The following is a 16,922-nucleotide window of genomic DNA, read 5'->3' on the forward strand; positions in this document are numbered from 1 at the left end:
AAAACAGAAGACAGAATGGACTGGAAATTGGAATGGACTGTACATTTATAACTTTCCTGTTTTCTTCACAGTTGGCAGCACTGACGCTAATCTATTTCATAATCAACTTGACCATTGTAAACAGAGATTTAAGAAAATAGCATTTAATATTCAATTTTTATTGTTGTGAGTTGTAAATTATGGCGCACAGTAGAGCGGAAAAGATTGGTACAGTCTTCTCAAGGTATAGTTTATATTTGATTTACCAATTATTGTCAGTTTAGTAGAGAAGAGGTTATACATAGCTCTATAGGTATTATAACTAACAATGTAATACATTACCTTATTAATTTAAATGTACATGCATATATATATAATTTAATTATACACAATTTCAGAATGACAGCGCTGGTAAAAGGTGGAGCCATAACAGAGAGCAATATACCAATATGGTATAATATTTACAAAGCTTTCCCTCCAAAGTACGAGCCTTTGTATAGCAGACCTGCATCCAAAAAGCCAATCAGAGATATCTTTTATGAGGAAGATATTTTGAGAGCGTAAGCCAAAAACTATATTTACAGAAATAATTCACAAACATCTTTGTAGACATAATATTATTTTATAGGAAATTTCACGAAGATGTAAGATTTCTACAGCCAGTAAATTTAAAATCCAAAAAACATTCTGAGACTCAATTTGTCCTAAACACTTATTCCGAATACTTAAAGGTAATCTGTGATAAAATATATTAATGTGACATTTGTAACATATTAATGTGACATGTCACATTTAATGCATTGATTAATTACAGGAGGGGTTCTCGGAGACAGAAGCATATGAAAAAATAATAAATTTACATTATCATGGCAAAATACGAAGCTCTAAACCATGAACTAAGGACTTTCAATAACAGTAAAGTTGAAACTAAGACTTAAAGAATTATATTATTACTAAAAAAAATTCATATAATATATTACTGTTATATAATATACTATCCACATTACATCTTTTATCATCCTATGATCTTTTGTTTCATGTTAAATATTTTGGAAAAGTCATAAATATCTCTAATTTTACAAATAAAAATTGTGTCATTTATCTTGAGTAATAATCCAAATAGTTTAACATTTTTATTGTAATATACAGGGTGGGTGACAAATCATGGTACAACCAGCCAGAGGTACAACAAACTGTTTTTTTCGACTTATTTCTCCATGCAGATTCATTCAGTCCTTGATTGTACGACGATTTTTCATTCACCCTGCGTAGTAGGTATGGTGAATTGTAGAGCTTATAATCTTTGTTTATTATATCGTGTTATCTTTAAGTATCATAACCTTTGAGGGATCATTTTATGTTCACGCGCTAAACTAGTCACTGTCGTTCGGTCATTTCGACTTTCAGTATTGGACTCTGTTAAGAATTATCGTTCTTTAGTACAAAATGTCTACGAAAAAAATGTTTACGTTGGTGTTTGTAAGGAAAATTACAGAGATTTTGTTGGGTTGGAAAAAACGAGGATTTGGAATAAATAAATGGAATGGTTTTGGTGGAAAAGTAGAATCTGGAGAAACAATTCTTCAGGGAGCCATTCGGTAAATTGTTTTAAACGATCGTAGTGTTCTTAATAGAAATATCTTTTTAAAACAAATTGAAAACGTTATGTTCAACAACGATTTATTCATAAATATCACATTAACAATAAATTTCAACAAAATCGTTTGCTATATTTGTACAACAATGATTTACGAAAATTATATATCCAAGCATTAAATTAGATTCTTAATTATATTTTTTAATCATTAATTGATTAGAGTTTTCCGAAATTTTTAATTACAATCAAGCGTGTATACGTGAGTTTTTAAATCTATCAATCAATTAATTATTCCATAAATTTATTGCAAAATTTGAGTTGTAAAACATTTTATATTTGTAACGTGCAGGTACAGACTTAAAGAATAAAATAAGTTAATAAAGATAAATTAAAATTGTTCCATTAAATGAGAATAAAAATAAAGTAGTAACAGTAATTTTACAAATTTTTTTTCATCATTTTCCAGTGAATTGAAAGAAGAATGCGGTTTAAATGCAGAAGACTTGAGAAAGATTGCTATTATAGTATTTCAGTTTGAAGGAGATGAGACTCTGCATGAAGTTCATGTCTATGAATCATTCAAGTACCATGGAGAAGTAACAGAATCTGAAGGTATTTAATCTCTACATACAAACTCATAATTGAATGAAATTTTACATTGTTCATTTATTCTATATTATTTCTTGCGACAATGATTAATTACACTATGTAACACCAATCTGTTTTAGAAATTAAATTTCTCAGAAACTAAATTGCCTACAAAATGCAAAACTGGTGTTGCACAGTGCAATTAAAAGAAATAAAGGGGAACATTCGTAACAAAATAAAATCTTAACACCTAATCTTTTGCTAAAAGAATCATTTGTGTACTTAGATTTCTAATAGATATATTTCTAATTATATATAAATATTTCTTTTTGTTCAGAAATGCTACCAAAATGGTACAATATAAAAGATATTCCATTTAAACAAATGTGGCCGGATGATGAATATTGGTTTCCTTATATGTTACGAGGAGAATTGTTTAAGGGATATTTTCTCTATCGAGGTGAAGACATAATTAAATATAAGATTGAAACCATGGAAGAACTACCAGTTAATAATATCCCTTAATTACATTTCTAAGCATTCATATTATTCGCACATATTAAAAAAAAAGCATTTTCACGTTTTTCTGCCATAAAATTCTATATACTAACAAATTTGTTCATGGTACATCCTATCCAGACTGATTTTGTATTCAAAAGAGTTTAAAGGGCTCATTGTACAAATATATTACAGATTCCCTACACTAGTTGCACATTTAATTCATGTTACACTACTTTAAACATACAAAAGCTTTGCCGTTACGTCAGAGATCATCGAATAAATGTTCAAACATACTGCGAGACTAATAAATTAATTTTCTATTCGCTGTTACCTTGCCAACTTAAATATTTACAAAAACTGTATCCTATCGTATCACAAACGATAAAAATATCCTGCTTATCCTATCTCCAGTATCTAAACGATAATTCGCAGAAAATATTTCGGTCAAGCACCATACAGCTCGGACAGATACAAATTTTCATGTTTAGTGCGAGAGATCTTAGATTATAGACTAAAGTATGTCATGGACGTATAGAATTGTGAATTAGTTGTATCACCGTTGTTCTTTGCACCTTTATGCAGCCGACCAGTGCTCAGACCTCCACAATAAAGCATACATGCTGTGTCTGAGGTCTTCTGCATCTAATGAGTCAATCGGATAGTCAGTATACCTTGAAATTAAGCTTCTATAACCCTGGCCAACAGTTGCCAATACCAATTTCTTTTCATCTGATGATTTAAAAGAGATTATCTGACAGACCTTGCCTTCAAATGGTCTGAAGACAGTGATTGGTCTTAGAGAATTACATTCTGCTACCACAATGCAACCCCAAGTTGTACCAATGTACAATTGACTCCGACAAGTTTCAAATGTTGTGACTTGACATTTTTCTGTAGATAGATTTTCCTCTATAGAAATAGACTTGAGACTCTCTGAGCAAGGTACTAGTTTTGACATGTCTAACTTATTTATTATCTGCCTGGTGTCTACATCCCATTGATAAACAATGCATCCAGGATATGTGTATGATAGAATACAGTTTTCAGCACTCAATAAATATGTTGCAAAAAGATTCTTGGTAGCTGCCTCTCCAGTGACGTGATAAGCTTGGAACGTGTCTATCAGACTATTATCTTTCAGTACATAGATTGAAATTTTGCCGAAGCTCTGTCCAACCCATAATTCTAGTATCCGTTTCTTCCTATAAACAGCTGCCAGAGAATAAGTCTTAATATTGTCCTGTGTCTCAGTCACAACCTCCATCTTCTTCATCTGTGTGAAAGAGTTAGTTAACAGAAATATCCTGCCGCTGTGTAGAGCCACTACAAATTGCTTCATCTGCTCCAAGTATATTAAACCAATCACTTTCGACTCTCTGCTATGATCTGGCTCCAGATTATAGCTGGCGACGCAACCAAAATTACTGCCGAGATAGACGTGCACTTGGCCTGCGTTGTCGCCAATCCAGATGTACCCATCCACACCACACATTGCATAAGGTATCACAGGAGTCTCAATTCTAACATGCTGCAACCAGCCTTTCTGGGTTCCTAGTAACATATCCACTTCGCCATTGTTGTGCCCAAACCAGATTTCGTCTCCATTTATATTTTCTTCTATAGTTCTATTTGTCATAGTGATAGCTGTCACTTGGGTCCTTTCAGTTAACATTATAACATCTATTAAATGTGTAAATTCTGGTGCAGAAGCAATGGAGACTATCTGACTAGCTGTAGGTCTGTCTTTAGGGTTTTGTGCCCAACATATCACCATTAAATCCAAAGCATAGCAGGGATGGAAAGTCTCCCTGTAAGTTAATGGTGGCCTGCCGCCCTCTAAAATGCATTCTTTGACTGCCTCATGACCTTCAAACGGTTGTCTCAGGGTGATCAATTCATATATGAACATCCCAAATGAAAAAGAGTCAACTTTTTCAGTGTACTCTTCTTCGCCATTGTATTTGATGATTTCTGGTGCCATGAATCCCTCTGTTCCACCAAACCCCTTTGCACCAGTGGGCAATGTCAGCCTGGAGATGCCATAATCTGCTACTTTGACATGGACAGGATGCTCTGGATGGTCTTGAAAAGGCAAAGGCATCTGCCAGACCAAAACATTTTCTGATTTTAAGTCTCTATAAATCACATGTTGTTGGTGAAGATATTCCACAGCCTTTGCAACCTGCAGAATTATAGTTTGCAAAGTGTATGGATCCAATTTAGCACCTGAACGTCTGTAGTTTTTTAATACATTGTCCAATGCACCCTCTGGTGCTAGATCTAGCACTAATGCAAGAGGACTGACGACTATACCAATTAGGGGAACAATGTTAGTGTGTCTAAGTGTTAACAGAATATTTAGCTCTTGTCTAGCAGTGCAATAAGCCTTGCAAGCATACTGCAGAGGGTCTCTATCCCACTTGCTCTGCGCAGCCTTATAAGCCAGCACTGCCGACTGTTTTGAATTTGGACCTGGTGGGACTGGTTGCAGCATCTTGATAGCAACATCAGTCTTTTGGTAGGTGCCTGGTAGGCGACAGACTCCCTTGAAAACAAAGCCAAACGCTCCACGACCCAGAAGCTTTCCTAATTTGATGTCTTCCGATTTGATCAGGTGTTTCATCCCTAGATCCATAAAAATAATGTCTGGAGCTACATGTGACAGAGGTATATCTGAGTGTTTAGGACAACTGATGGGTTTATTACTATAGGCAGACAGTATGCATTCTTCTACCATCCAGGAGTAAGCTAAACTACCCTCAAAATGGGAATTTTGTTTAGAAATATCAGGATGACCTTCAAGAGATGGCATTCTACTAGATGTGAGGCTGTCATAACCCACTCCGCTATCTCCGTCCGACTTGTAACTATCTTGACTCTGTCTTTCCTTGTTTACATAGTATTTTTGAATATCCTCTGCTAACCGATCGTGATCACTAATGTCATTTTCATTCTCCCCGTTGTTTAATAAACATCTGGGGCAAGGAATCAGACGAGTGACTAACAGTTTGCCCTCGGAAGTATGTACGAAACGCGTCCCTAGTGTAGGGTACCAATCTTCTAACAAAATATCAATATGGTCGACTATCAGAGCTAATAGTTGCGGCATGCTTTCAGGGCGAGGCTCGACAACAATCGCCTGATATCCCATTGGTTCCTCATCGGCTGAGTCAGACATTATAGGTTGCTTAATCACCAGAGTATCGACTGGGAACCAAATCTCTAAGATGGCCGAATTTTTTAAGTCCACTGTGCACCAAATCCCATCCTGCTTTAATTTGAACTTAAATTGTCTATAGTCATATGGGACATTTTTTAAATTATAATTGACTTCTTTGAGACGTAGCAGAGTGATGTTAGCATATCTCAGTTCAATCCCTGTTTGCCAAAGCACCCACTCAGCCTGAGTATCTAGCAAACTTATAAAAATATTATCATCGACAAAATCTTTGAATGGCGCCAAAAAAGACATCACTATCTCGACTATAGCATCATCAGCTAATATCCTGGTTATAAGTCTTGACCAAAAGCCACTGGGAAAGTAAGACATAAGTAATAACCTTGTAACAGAACAATCTGGTTGTGACCTTGATGTCAACACACATTCTGTACTCTGTTTATCAGAAGAGTTCTGGAAAGTAATTATAGGAGATGTAATCTTTTTAGATCTCACATGCCATCCTCTTGTCTTCACAGGGATCTTGATCAGCTGGTTGTTCCTTAAAATGTCCTCCTCAGTTGGCAGCAGAGAGGGAATCAGTAGAGTACGATAATCCCAAGTTAGAGCCACTTCAAACTTATTTAACAGACTCACGATGTAGCCTTGAGTATCTATGGAGGATATCGTAGAGGATTTGAATACATGTTGTATGTCGTCCAGTTTCATAATCCCGGATCTAGCGAAAGGATTGATCTCACGAATGGTCACCACGTGCGCCAACATGTCGCAAAGCCACTGAGGGTCTAGAAAATACAAATCTTTTAGCGTAGCATCGTCATAATGCAGAATAATGCCGTTCTCATGCAGGAACAACGTAGCCTGATGTAATTCTGCAGGGTCTCTGAAAGACCGATGCAGCTTCTGCAGTTCATTGTTTACTGCAGTATAGTATTGGTCTGCTTTCAGTACTGGATCTCCTCCAGACAGCTTTCTGTCGTGAGCTAATTGAATCACAACGTCCTCCAGGGCAAGGTAACTGGAAGGAACCTTCTGTTCGAGCAGAAGCTCTTTGCTGCCGGGTGACCTCAGGCTAAAAACAACATCGTAGATGAGGTTGCAGAGCATCTTGATGTTATGTCTGGTCTTGCAGCTGACTTCTATGGTCTCCATGACTTTCGGCAGGCCACACTTCTCAGCGTCGACTACATTTATGAATTTGTCACGAATGTACTGTTGTAATGCTTCGCTGTGCTCGTTAGATATATCATAGTGGGTGCCAATGATAATCACTGGGGAGTTTGGAGCTCTACTTTGTATGTTTACTAGCCATTGGAAGATCTCTGATACGCCCTTAAAGCCGTCCGTAATTCTCCAGACGACCAGATACAAGCTACGCTTGGATAAGAAGTACTGATGAGTCGCATAGTACTCCTTTTGCCCTCCAAAGTCCCAGGTTCTAAAATAGACTGGACCGTGAGATGACTGACCTCTAACTTTCTTTTCATAGATCCAGTCCCCAATGTCTACACCAACTGTGGATATTATAGTCCCTCTGGCAGTTTTTGCATTGATGTTCTTGTTACCCATTCTCTTTGCCCAATGCTCAGAGGCTTTCTTCTTGTTTGGAACCTCACCCTCCTGCCTCAGTTGTTCCAATAAACTCGTCTTTCCAATTCCCTGTATGCCTACAATCATCAGTTTCATTCGAGCATAGGGTTTAGCGTCCTCCAAGATCGATTTTAAATATCCGATAACATCCATCGTCTTATACTTCTTCGACTCGATCATAGTCTTCAGAGGCTCCTGCAGTCTGCAACCCTGTGTATTTAGGTTCCACAAACGAGACAGTAATCCCATCTGCGGAGGCAGTTCAACAATATCAGGATTGCCACTTATATTCAATACTGATAGATTATTGAGCTCGTAAATGTTCTGAGGTATTTCTTTCAATTTATTATTGCTGACATCCAACATGCTGACATTGGGGAACAGTAAATACTGCTTTGATCCAGAGTAAGTCGTCTTCAGGTCTTTCTCAACATTTTCCTCTTCCAAAGCTGGCATCTCTCCATCATCAATAGAAGTCAATTGAATCCTACTTAGTAGATTGTTGGCCATTATCAATGTCCTCAGGTTCTCCAGCCTGAGATGTCGTCTGTGAGTGCATACTGACATTAGAACCACGTCTCTCAGAGACGTGGCTGTCTGTCTATTGCTGCCTGGAACAATTGGCGACTGGACATTGGTAGTGGGACAGTAGCAAGCAGTGTTAGCTTGCTCCATTAGGTCACCTGTGTCCACTTGCGGCAAGCTGGGCCACCTAGAGATCTGATTATTAGACAGGTCTAATTGTTTTAGACTCGCAGGATAAGACGTTATGTGGCTCATGGACCTCAGAGAATTATAAGCCATGTTTAGCCTCACTAAATTAACAGCTAGACAAGGCAATGCTACTGGGATGCTGTTGAATAAGTTGTGTGCCAGATTTAAAGATGTTAGAACAGATCTAGCTCCATTTTCATTGTCATCTGCGATCTTTTCTGAAACCTGAACTGACCTAGTCCACACATGAGGACGGCTCATCTCGATGATCTGAGCATTTGCTATCTTGGTGAAGGACTCAAACTCCAGAGAGTCTTCTCGAGCTATGCCTAATTGCGACGCTATACTGGGGCTGTGATTTAAAACGTCTTCTCGCTGAGATTTGCGTTGAATGTTTTGTGACACCTGACTGGGCAGGTCTTTAAGTAAATTGAAGGACGCGTTGAGCTCTTTCAGCTTCGGTGCTCGCCACAGATTGTCTGGGAGACATTGTAGTTTATTGTTTGAGACGTCCATGACTTCCAGGACGGGTAGATTCATGATAAACTCAGGCAGCTGCTCTAATCTGTTATCCTGGAGGTATATCTCCTCCAAAACGGGACACAGTTTGTCTTTCTGGCTCCTCGGATCAGCAGTTAGAGTGTCTATCTTGTTCTGAGCCATGTTGAGATACCGTAGACTCTGCAGGTAAAATAGAGTAGAAGGTACAGAAGTTATAGAATTACGAGAGATGTCGATTCTTGTGATAGCATAGAGGACCAAATCATTATTCTTTGCATTCAGTTTCTTGTTCACATGCAGCACAGCGTCCACCAACCACTGAGATCTTATCTGAGAGAGATGGCACTGCTGATTGTGCCAATTTATCATTGTCGGCGTGTTTGGAAATAATGTTGAGTATGTAACATTTCCAAAAGAAGGCAATGCTGAGAAATGGGACGTTTGAGTGCACTCGGTCATTGCTTTTTTGTTAATTTTGTACTCAGAGTCTGGATAAGCTTTTATTGATAGTAGTTTCGCTGTTAACGGCTCGTCCCGGTTTTGTGCGGCGATTTTTATAGCTTTGCACGTATTGTCAACAGCACCATGCTTCAATAACAGTTCGGCTATCTTTATGTCCCGTTGCTGACAAGCTATAACCAAAGCGCTAGAGAAATTGCTTTCCGGGTCGCTCTGATCGTAAGGAACTTTTAATGGTAAATTAGGATCAGCTCCTGCCATTAGCAAAGCTGCCACTACATCTGTATGCTTGCCTTTAACAGCTGCGTGCAAAGCAGTCTCGTTGCCATTATTACAATACAAATCCAAATACAGGGGACACATCATGTTATCATCTTTCTTATCAAACGCTTTACTCCTGAAGTTCAGGCTGGACATTAATCTCTGAATTCCACTGGAAATCTTTCTTTTCGACATTGGCAATGGTTGACTCACTCCCATATCCTCCTCCTTAATCTTTCTCGCTTTTACCTTGTAATTTAGTAACAGTTCTACGATCTTAATATTTCCAAGCATACTGGATATGTAAAGTACGTTTTGCCCAGTGACGTCTTGAGTATTTATATCAAATGGCATCTCATACTCAAATTCACCCGATGAGTCTTTATAGCCTTGGTACATGAACTGTGGATATTCAAACTTCAATAATAAATCAATAACCAGGTAGTGACCGTTTATAGCTGCTGCATGAATTGGTAGCCATCTTTCCACTGTTAAAGATTGCACCTGCCTAGGAAAATGCCTGAGAAGGAGATCAACAATCTCTACCTTGCCGTTGTAACAGGCAATGTACAGAGGACAATACTTGGTCACAGAGTGTGTTCTACAATCTGCACCATTGTCTAGAAGCAATCGTACTATGTCCCTGTGACCCATTTCACAAGCTGTGAATAACAACGTGTTCGCACCATTGGGTGCCATGTTAATAATAAACTCAATATCAGAAGTAAGGCCCTGGATAATGTTCCTAGCTGCTATGATATCTCCCTGGATGCAAGTCGCGCGCAGAGAAGCATGCGTTGCCAGTTTTGCCAACTCATACTTCTCTGCTGCTGAGATTAGCAGATTCTTGCAAGCTTCCTGATTGTTTTTCTCGACTATGTCTATTGGTTTCTCACCATTATTGTCAGTGATCATCAAGTCTGCATTGAACTCCAGCAGCTTCTCAATATTGGAACTGTGACCATGTTCTGCACAGATGTGCAATGGTGTACGGAAATGACCTCTGGGGCCACAGGGGATGTTCGGATTAGCACCAGCTGATAATAAGACATCCAAGCATCTTGAGGTTTCTGTGATCGCAGCCGCATGCAATGGTGTTCTACCCCATGAGTCCTGGCTGTTTATATACTGTGCATGTTCACCTCGTAGAAGGTCTTCTAGGAGTTCTGCATTGTCCCAAAGAGCAGCTTGATGCAATAACCGACCTGGGAAGTCTTCATCGATAGGAGTATAGTCTTCCATGATGAAATCTGAAAAGGTATTTTCATAGAATTACAAGCTAGTCACCGAACTATATTATTATGTGACAACAATGTTAAATTAAAAAAAAAGTATAATTGTACTTACAAAAACTATGTTCATAAATTGTTACAGTTTTCTATTACATATGTGCTTTTTTTTTTATTGTATTTGGCATATCTTTTTCTTTGAAATTGATAAATATTAAGCACTTCATTGCGAATTTTGTGATTATTTATAAGTTAAAATATTTCCACTAAGACTAAAGTGGAAACTCAGTATTTGAAATTGTTTATAAACACTTGAGAAATTTCAATTGTTTGTCACATTTTCCATCTAGTTCTTATTTTATTTCGAAGTAGGAATTATTTTTATAATAATAAAAATATCGTCAGTTTTTTATTGTTATTAATGCCATATTTGGTTCGCTAAATTAAATTTGCACATATGAAACTTTGTGTATACCTAAAAAGGTAAAGATAAATAGTTGTCATAAAGATCATGGGGTACGTTTTGCAACTCACTATAGTTGTCAAACATCCTCCATATTTTTTTTCACTGTTTTTCTTGCATTGACAGAATAGCGGTCACTGTCAACTGAAATGGTTAGCGTGAAACTTGAGAACAACACTAAACACACTCAGTGATCGCCATTTTGTTGCACCTCTTTATCGACTGTACACACCTTTAAATGCAATCCTATGCATCAGTGACATCGGATCGATTAAAATAAATAGTATCCGATATTACATAACATCATTATTAGATCGCAAGTCTTTATAACAATTCTCATGTTATTAACAAGAAAATACTTCATTTAATTTTGCTTATAATTTTCCGCATCGAGAAATAATGTAAAATGTAAAATATAAAAAATATAAAATATTAGGGAACATAATACATAACTACATAGAAAATATAATGTACAAAATACGGAAAATATTAAACATAAATTATGTATAGAATGATTCAGAGAAACTCTTACACCGGGTATATAAAAATGGATTTCTTTTAATTAGAAAATTAGAAAATTTGTACACAATACATATTGATCAAAATTCTACTGGCAGCCTTCAAGGCTTAGCGCTCTCGCCAAATTTCTAGCAACAGCCAGCCTAAAAATTTCAATTTCTTCTTGAAACTTGGGGTCATCACCATGAGCTTCAACACAGCGTAATAATTCGTAACAATCATTGGAAGAAATGATCACATCTTTGGCTTCCAACAATGGAATAGCATCAGATAAAAGAATCGACCAGAAGCTGAAATAAAAGTTCCTTAGTCAGTTTCCTCTCAATTAATATCAGGCCTATGTCAATCTTTATTAGACTTACTATTTTGGAGTTAAATTTGATACTAAAAGGGACACTAATAAGCTAGCTGCTTCTTTAAATTCTCCGATACTGTACATTTGATGAAATTCGCAGTATTTTCCTAGCAGAAAAAATATAATTAAAATTGATTTATTCAAAAGTTAAAATAATTTTCTATATAACGTTTGAAAATTGATTTTTTCTTTACCTAAAAATGTGAGTCTATCGCTGGCCATCATACAAAACCCTAAATTCTCCAAAAGATCACGACACTCGAGTCTTCCAGTTTCTGCATAATGTTTCAAGAATTGATCAGCTATATAAGTTACAAAACCACTGTCCTGCCCTTTCAATGCCCACGCAAGTGCATTCCCAAGTCTGTCGTGTTTTATGCACTTTATAGACTGGATTTTACATATACTAGCCACTGAAAAAACACAAATAATCACTATATTGAAATAATATTTTATTAATTAAAATTACCAACCAATATGGTCCATTCTATTATCACGAGCTATGTCTATAATTTTATTTATTCTCGCTTCTGATCCCATTGGTAGTGATTGTATCAATAGTTCCAGTCTTGCCAGACCTTCCTTAGGGCAGTGCATTAAATAACTTGCACCACATTGCCAAAGAGAATGATGTTCCATCAATGCATTGCCATATTCTAATATTAAAGATTCATGGAGTTGGCTTGTGACCCTTGAACAGAAAATAATTTTCCGGATAAAGTTTACAATGTTCGCGAAGATAATTAATCATTATAATCCCTTACTCGATTTGATCTTTGTCTAAAACTTTAAGCCTGCCACAAGTGTAGAGTAAATCCACTAAATGAGTAGCAAACCATCCATTATCCCCCATATACTGTATTTCCTTAATAACTTGGTGCAGATCGCTTTCCATCAAAGCACGTATAGCATTATCTGATGGTCTATTAGCTTGCCATCTCTTAACAATATTGTTTGCATGATACGAAAGCTCAGGCTGCTTGCAGCATGGAGATGAATAAAATAATTTTGCTGCTAACAGTTCATACCAAGCGTCCGTATATGTTGTTAATTGCCACAGGACTTCCTGTTCTCCTGCAATTAACTAAATTAAATGTTTTTTAAAGAATCTGAAATAACTGATATCAACTGATTATATTTATATATAACGATATTATGAGTACCTTCATGATCGTTTCCAAATCCTCGTCAACAATGAAATCTTTGCTAGTCAAATGTGATCCTAATTCTAATTGCCAGTGCTTCCAACGCATTTTGAACTCGTTTACTGAATAACCACCATATACGTTGTACACAGGCATTGTTTTAAGCATACTGTCTGCAATAACAAAGGCAGGGAGATCTGCTTTACTGTGCAATGCTAAAAGAGCTCGCACTGAATCCAATTTCCCATGTAATGTGCAACGTATGACCGTTTCCCAATAATTAGCATATTTCAAGTCTGCTCCAATTGCTTTTTGAGACAGTATTTTATTTGCCATACGATCTGTAGATGGGAAGTGAAATTTGATCCACTCTAACAATTGTGGTAGAACTACATCTCCTAAATGAAAAAAGGCAATAAATTGTAGTTAATGTAATTAGTGTATAAATTTATTAAATAGTAAACAGATTACCTGGTACAATATCTATGTACAAAATTTCTGTTAAGTGCCAGACACATTCAATTTGATAAAATATTGTAAGAAAATTCTCCAGAGATTCCCTTTTATCGGAAAATGATTTGCCGCATATATCTTGCAAGCTCTCAATGCAGGCTCTTAAAATAGATCTATATTGCTTGCTATGTTTCAGAAGCTCTGGTCTAATATCGCTAGAAGACACTTTAATTTTTCGGATAGATAAGAAGACACCATTGCTTTCATTTACCAGTTTGCGTAATTGTGGAGAAAATAAAATCACTTCTGGCTTTAATACATGTATGATTGGGCTATATTCGGTATGGTCTTTGTCGGCCGATGTTCTGGTGCTGTAAATGCTGACTTTATTGCTGTTCACCCAATTTGCTGAGAGTCGTTCGTTTTTGTGGATGTTTGGAATATCCTACAGATGAAAAATATTACTATTAACAAATCTCTGTGACTAAGTGCGAATTATGAATTTTTCTTACAAAATGACAATGGTGCGCTATACATTGATAAGAACTAATTTAAACAGTATCATTTACTTATATATTTCAAACATTTTTAATTCAAGAAATAAACAAATTCATGTAGCATTAGGATAAAGTTGACGAGGTTAAGTTTTATAGGTTATGTACACATTTAAAGGTAAAAAAATTATAATACTTACGATGGTTGGAACATTTTCCACTCCTGCCATATTTTTTAATAAAAATCCTTGATTCCGAAGTATTTGTTAATTTATATTAATTACATGAATTTTACATTCGCATGAAATTTGTCCCTGCTTTTGCCACAAATTTAAAGTTCGATTGTAACTATCGATACGAACATACTGACATGTTCGATTCGATTACAACTGATATAAATATCGATATTACATATTATATCTTTTTGCGTTGTTGTCATTTGGTTTTGTTACACGAAATCGATACAGTAGATTTTTCTGAACAATTTCGTACTCTTGGTTTAGTTTTTTATGCTCTAATTTTGTCATAATTAATGTTTTTAGGCGACCTTGCTCTCTAAATTTGTGTGCGATTGTGGCGCCTCTTTTGGCGAAACCACGAAGCTTTGTTTGATATCCGTACAGCGCCAATCGATGCAGTGGCAAAACGCTCAAACTGGTAGCCAAAATTACCAACGGTCGCTTTTGGCGAACAGTTTGAGCGTTTTGCCACTGGACGAATTGGCGCTGTACGGACATCGTTCGCAGCTTCATTGTTCCTTCGATAGAGGCGCCACTGTCGCTCATATATGGACAATGCATGGTCGACTAAAAACATTAATTGTAGCAAAATTAAGGCATAAAAAACGAAACGAAGGACATGGAAGTGTTCGGGAGAATCTACTGTATCGATATCGTATAAAAAAACAAATAATAGTACCGCGAAACGTAAGCAATTGCTCTTTGAAGTTTGGTTAACTATTACGTTAACTAATTTTTTATTATGCGTTGTTGCCGTTTGGTTTTCTTACATGATATTTACAATTACTCACCTATAGATAAAATTGCGTATTTCTTTATCAATGACTTATAAACTTAGATGCCTAAAGTTGTATTTTATTTGAAAAAAATGAGAAAATGGCGGCACTGCATCCCCATGTCCCGCGCATGTCTCATACCCTGCATCCCCATGTCGTACACTTTAAGCTCCGTTCTTTAGGTCCATGGTATTTTGACGATACACGTATCGATATTTATATTCGATTGTTTCAACTATGAACACATGTATCGATAGTTCATGAATTACTATTCGATGTACCGTGATTTGAATTCGATTCGATATCTCGATATTTTGAAATTCCTCTATCAATATCTAGAAAAGAATATCGTTTCTGTGAATATCGATGACAAAAGTTACGTAAAATTCGACAGAAGAATCTTCTTATATCATCGAATGATTTTAGTTAATTGTTGAAGTAAACGTAACTGTTTCTAGATCACACAGGAGCGTAACAAACGCGGAACCATCGACGATGCAGTGCTTACCACCGAGCCGTAAACTCAACAAGATAATACATACATATATACATATACTTCATCCACGATGGTGGGAGTTATAACACCCAAGGGATGAACATGGTTTATGGGTGCTTTCATGCGGGGGTGTTTATTGTAAGTATTTGTTACGCGAAGAGATTACAAATTCACATTTCATAAAATGTATAATCCACAATTAATCCAGAAATTTATGACAATACACTGTTCTCATTACAACATTATAATACAGTGCTATCGCCAAAAGCGAATTTTATTATTAATTTATTCTAGAGTACTAGAAGGAAATGCTGTCTAATCTACGTCGCCTTTAAAACTGGATGCTATTAATTAATTTTCACACTAAAACGAAATATTACAGATTCGTTCGAATGCTAAAAAGAAACGTTATCGAAAATCTACTACGATATTATCGCACGAATGCCAGCAACGTGAATAATTAATTAATCTCAATATCGTTATATTACAATATTACAATAAATATTACAATATTACAATAAATATTACAATATTACAATAAATATTACAATATTACAATATATATTACAATATCACAATATATATTACAATATCACAATATATATTACAATATTACAATATATATTACAATATTACAATAAATATTACAATATTACAATAAATATTACAATATTACAATATATATTACAATATTACAATATATATTACAATATCACAATATATATTACAATATCACAATATATATTACAATATTACAATATATATTACAATATTACAATAAATATTACAATATTACAATATTACAATATATATTACAATATTACAATATATATTACAATATTCCACCAAATCAATTACATTCGCCAACAAAGCAGACGATTATATGCATAATCTCGGATCGTTCCCAACAGCTCTGAACAATTAATCAAAGCAATTACCACCGTCGAAATCGCATCATCGCCAACACGTTCGTCGATCGTGCCAGAACACGTCCTTCCAAAAGCGAAAGAGAAATTCGCCGCGGCCACGGCCCCGTTCCGTCGAATCCTTTGCGCCGTGGTCCCTTCCTGCCGCAACCATAACAGCTCGCAGGTACGTCGGTCGGCCCTAAGGCTTCGCAGAACGGGGGAGTGTGCTCGCGAATGGCCGGAGTTTGCGCAGATTCGCGGGCAAGGCGCGTCCTGGCTGCGCTGGAGCCGAAGCTTTTACTCGTCGACGAGCTTCCGTGCAAGGAGTGTCTTCGCCGATCCCCTAAACAAGTTAGCTTAAACTATAGTTATAGCCGAAGTGTCCGCAACTGGCTCGCCGAGAGTTCGAACGAGAACGTACGAACGAACGATCAAAGAAAGAGGGAGAGCCACACGATAGATAAAAGACCGTGATCG

General features: G+C 36.4%; 4 protein-coding genes across 4 annotated transcripts; 2 read left to right on the forward strand and 2 right to left on the reverse strand.

Moving 5' to 3' along the window:
* Nucleotides 1-54: 54 nt before the first annotated feature.
* On the forward strand, nucleotides 55-971 carry mRpS23 (mitochondrial ribosomal protein S23). Its single transcript, XM_033481953.2, has 4 exons — nucleotides 55-223; nucleotides 378-539; nucleotides 608-710; nucleotides 794-971. The coding sequence occupies exons 1-4, from the start codon at nucleotides 180-182 to the stop codon at nucleotides 872-874; spliced, it is 390 nt and encodes a 129-aa protein (XP_033337844.2). The 5' UTR covers nucleotides 55-179; the 3' UTR covers nucleotides 875-971.
* Nucleotides 972-1,226: 255 nt separating this feature from the next.
* LOC117227047 (oxidized purine nucleoside triphosphate hydrolase) lies at nucleotides 1,227-2,995 on the forward strand. Its single transcript, XM_033481952.2, has 3 exons — nucleotides 1,227-1,577; nucleotides 2,043-2,188; nucleotides 2,502-2,995. The coding sequence occupies exons 1-3, from the start codon at nucleotides 1,426-1,428 to the stop codon at nucleotides 2,687-2,689; spliced, it is 486 nt and encodes a 161-aa protein (XP_033337843.1). The 5' UTR covers nucleotides 1,227-1,425; the 3' UTR covers nucleotides 2,690-2,995.
* Nucleotides 2,218-11,286, reverse strand: Lrrk (Leucine-rich repeat kinase). Its single transcript, XM_033481944.2, has 3 exons — nucleotides 11,132-11,286; nucleotides 10,716-11,072; nucleotides 2,218-10,618 (listed from the first exon to the last, which is right to left on the reverse strand). Exon 3 carries the CDS (start codon nucleotides 10,608-10,610, stop codon nucleotides 3,240-3,242), a length of 7,371 nt encoding a protein of 2,456 aa, XP_033337835.2. The 5' UTR covers nucleotides 10,611-10,618; nucleotides 10,716-11,072; nucleotides 11,132-11,286; the 3' UTR covers nucleotides 2,218-3,239.
* A 312-nt stretch (nucleotides 11,287-11,598) lies between these two features.
* Nucleotides 11,599-14,542, reverse strand: Nup75 (nuclear pore complex protein Nup75). The gene is made up of 8 exons (XM_033481945.2): nucleotides 14,227-14,542; nucleotides 13,551-13,977; nucleotides 13,098-13,477; nucleotides 12,699-13,018; nucleotides 12,408-12,625; nucleotides 12,129-12,347; nucleotides 11,942-12,041; nucleotides 11,599-11,869 (listed from the first exon to the last, which is right to left on the reverse strand). The coding sequence occupies exons 1-8, from the start codon at nucleotides 14,254-14,256 to the stop codon at nucleotides 11,668-11,670; spliced, it is 1,896 nt and encodes a 631-aa protein (XP_033337836.1). The 5' UTR covers nucleotides 14,257-14,542; the 3' UTR covers nucleotides 11,599-11,667.
* Nucleotides 14,543-16,922: the final 2,380 nt, after the last annotated feature.

The sequence above is a fragment of the Megalopta genalis genome, chromosome 5 (genome assembly GCF_051020955.1).
Source record: "Megalopta genalis isolate 19385.01 chromosome 5, iyMegGena1_principal, whole genome shotgun sequence".
Taxonomy (NCBI): domain Eukaryota; kingdom Metazoa; phylum Arthropoda; class Insecta; order Hymenoptera; family Halictidae; genus Megalopta; species Megalopta genalis.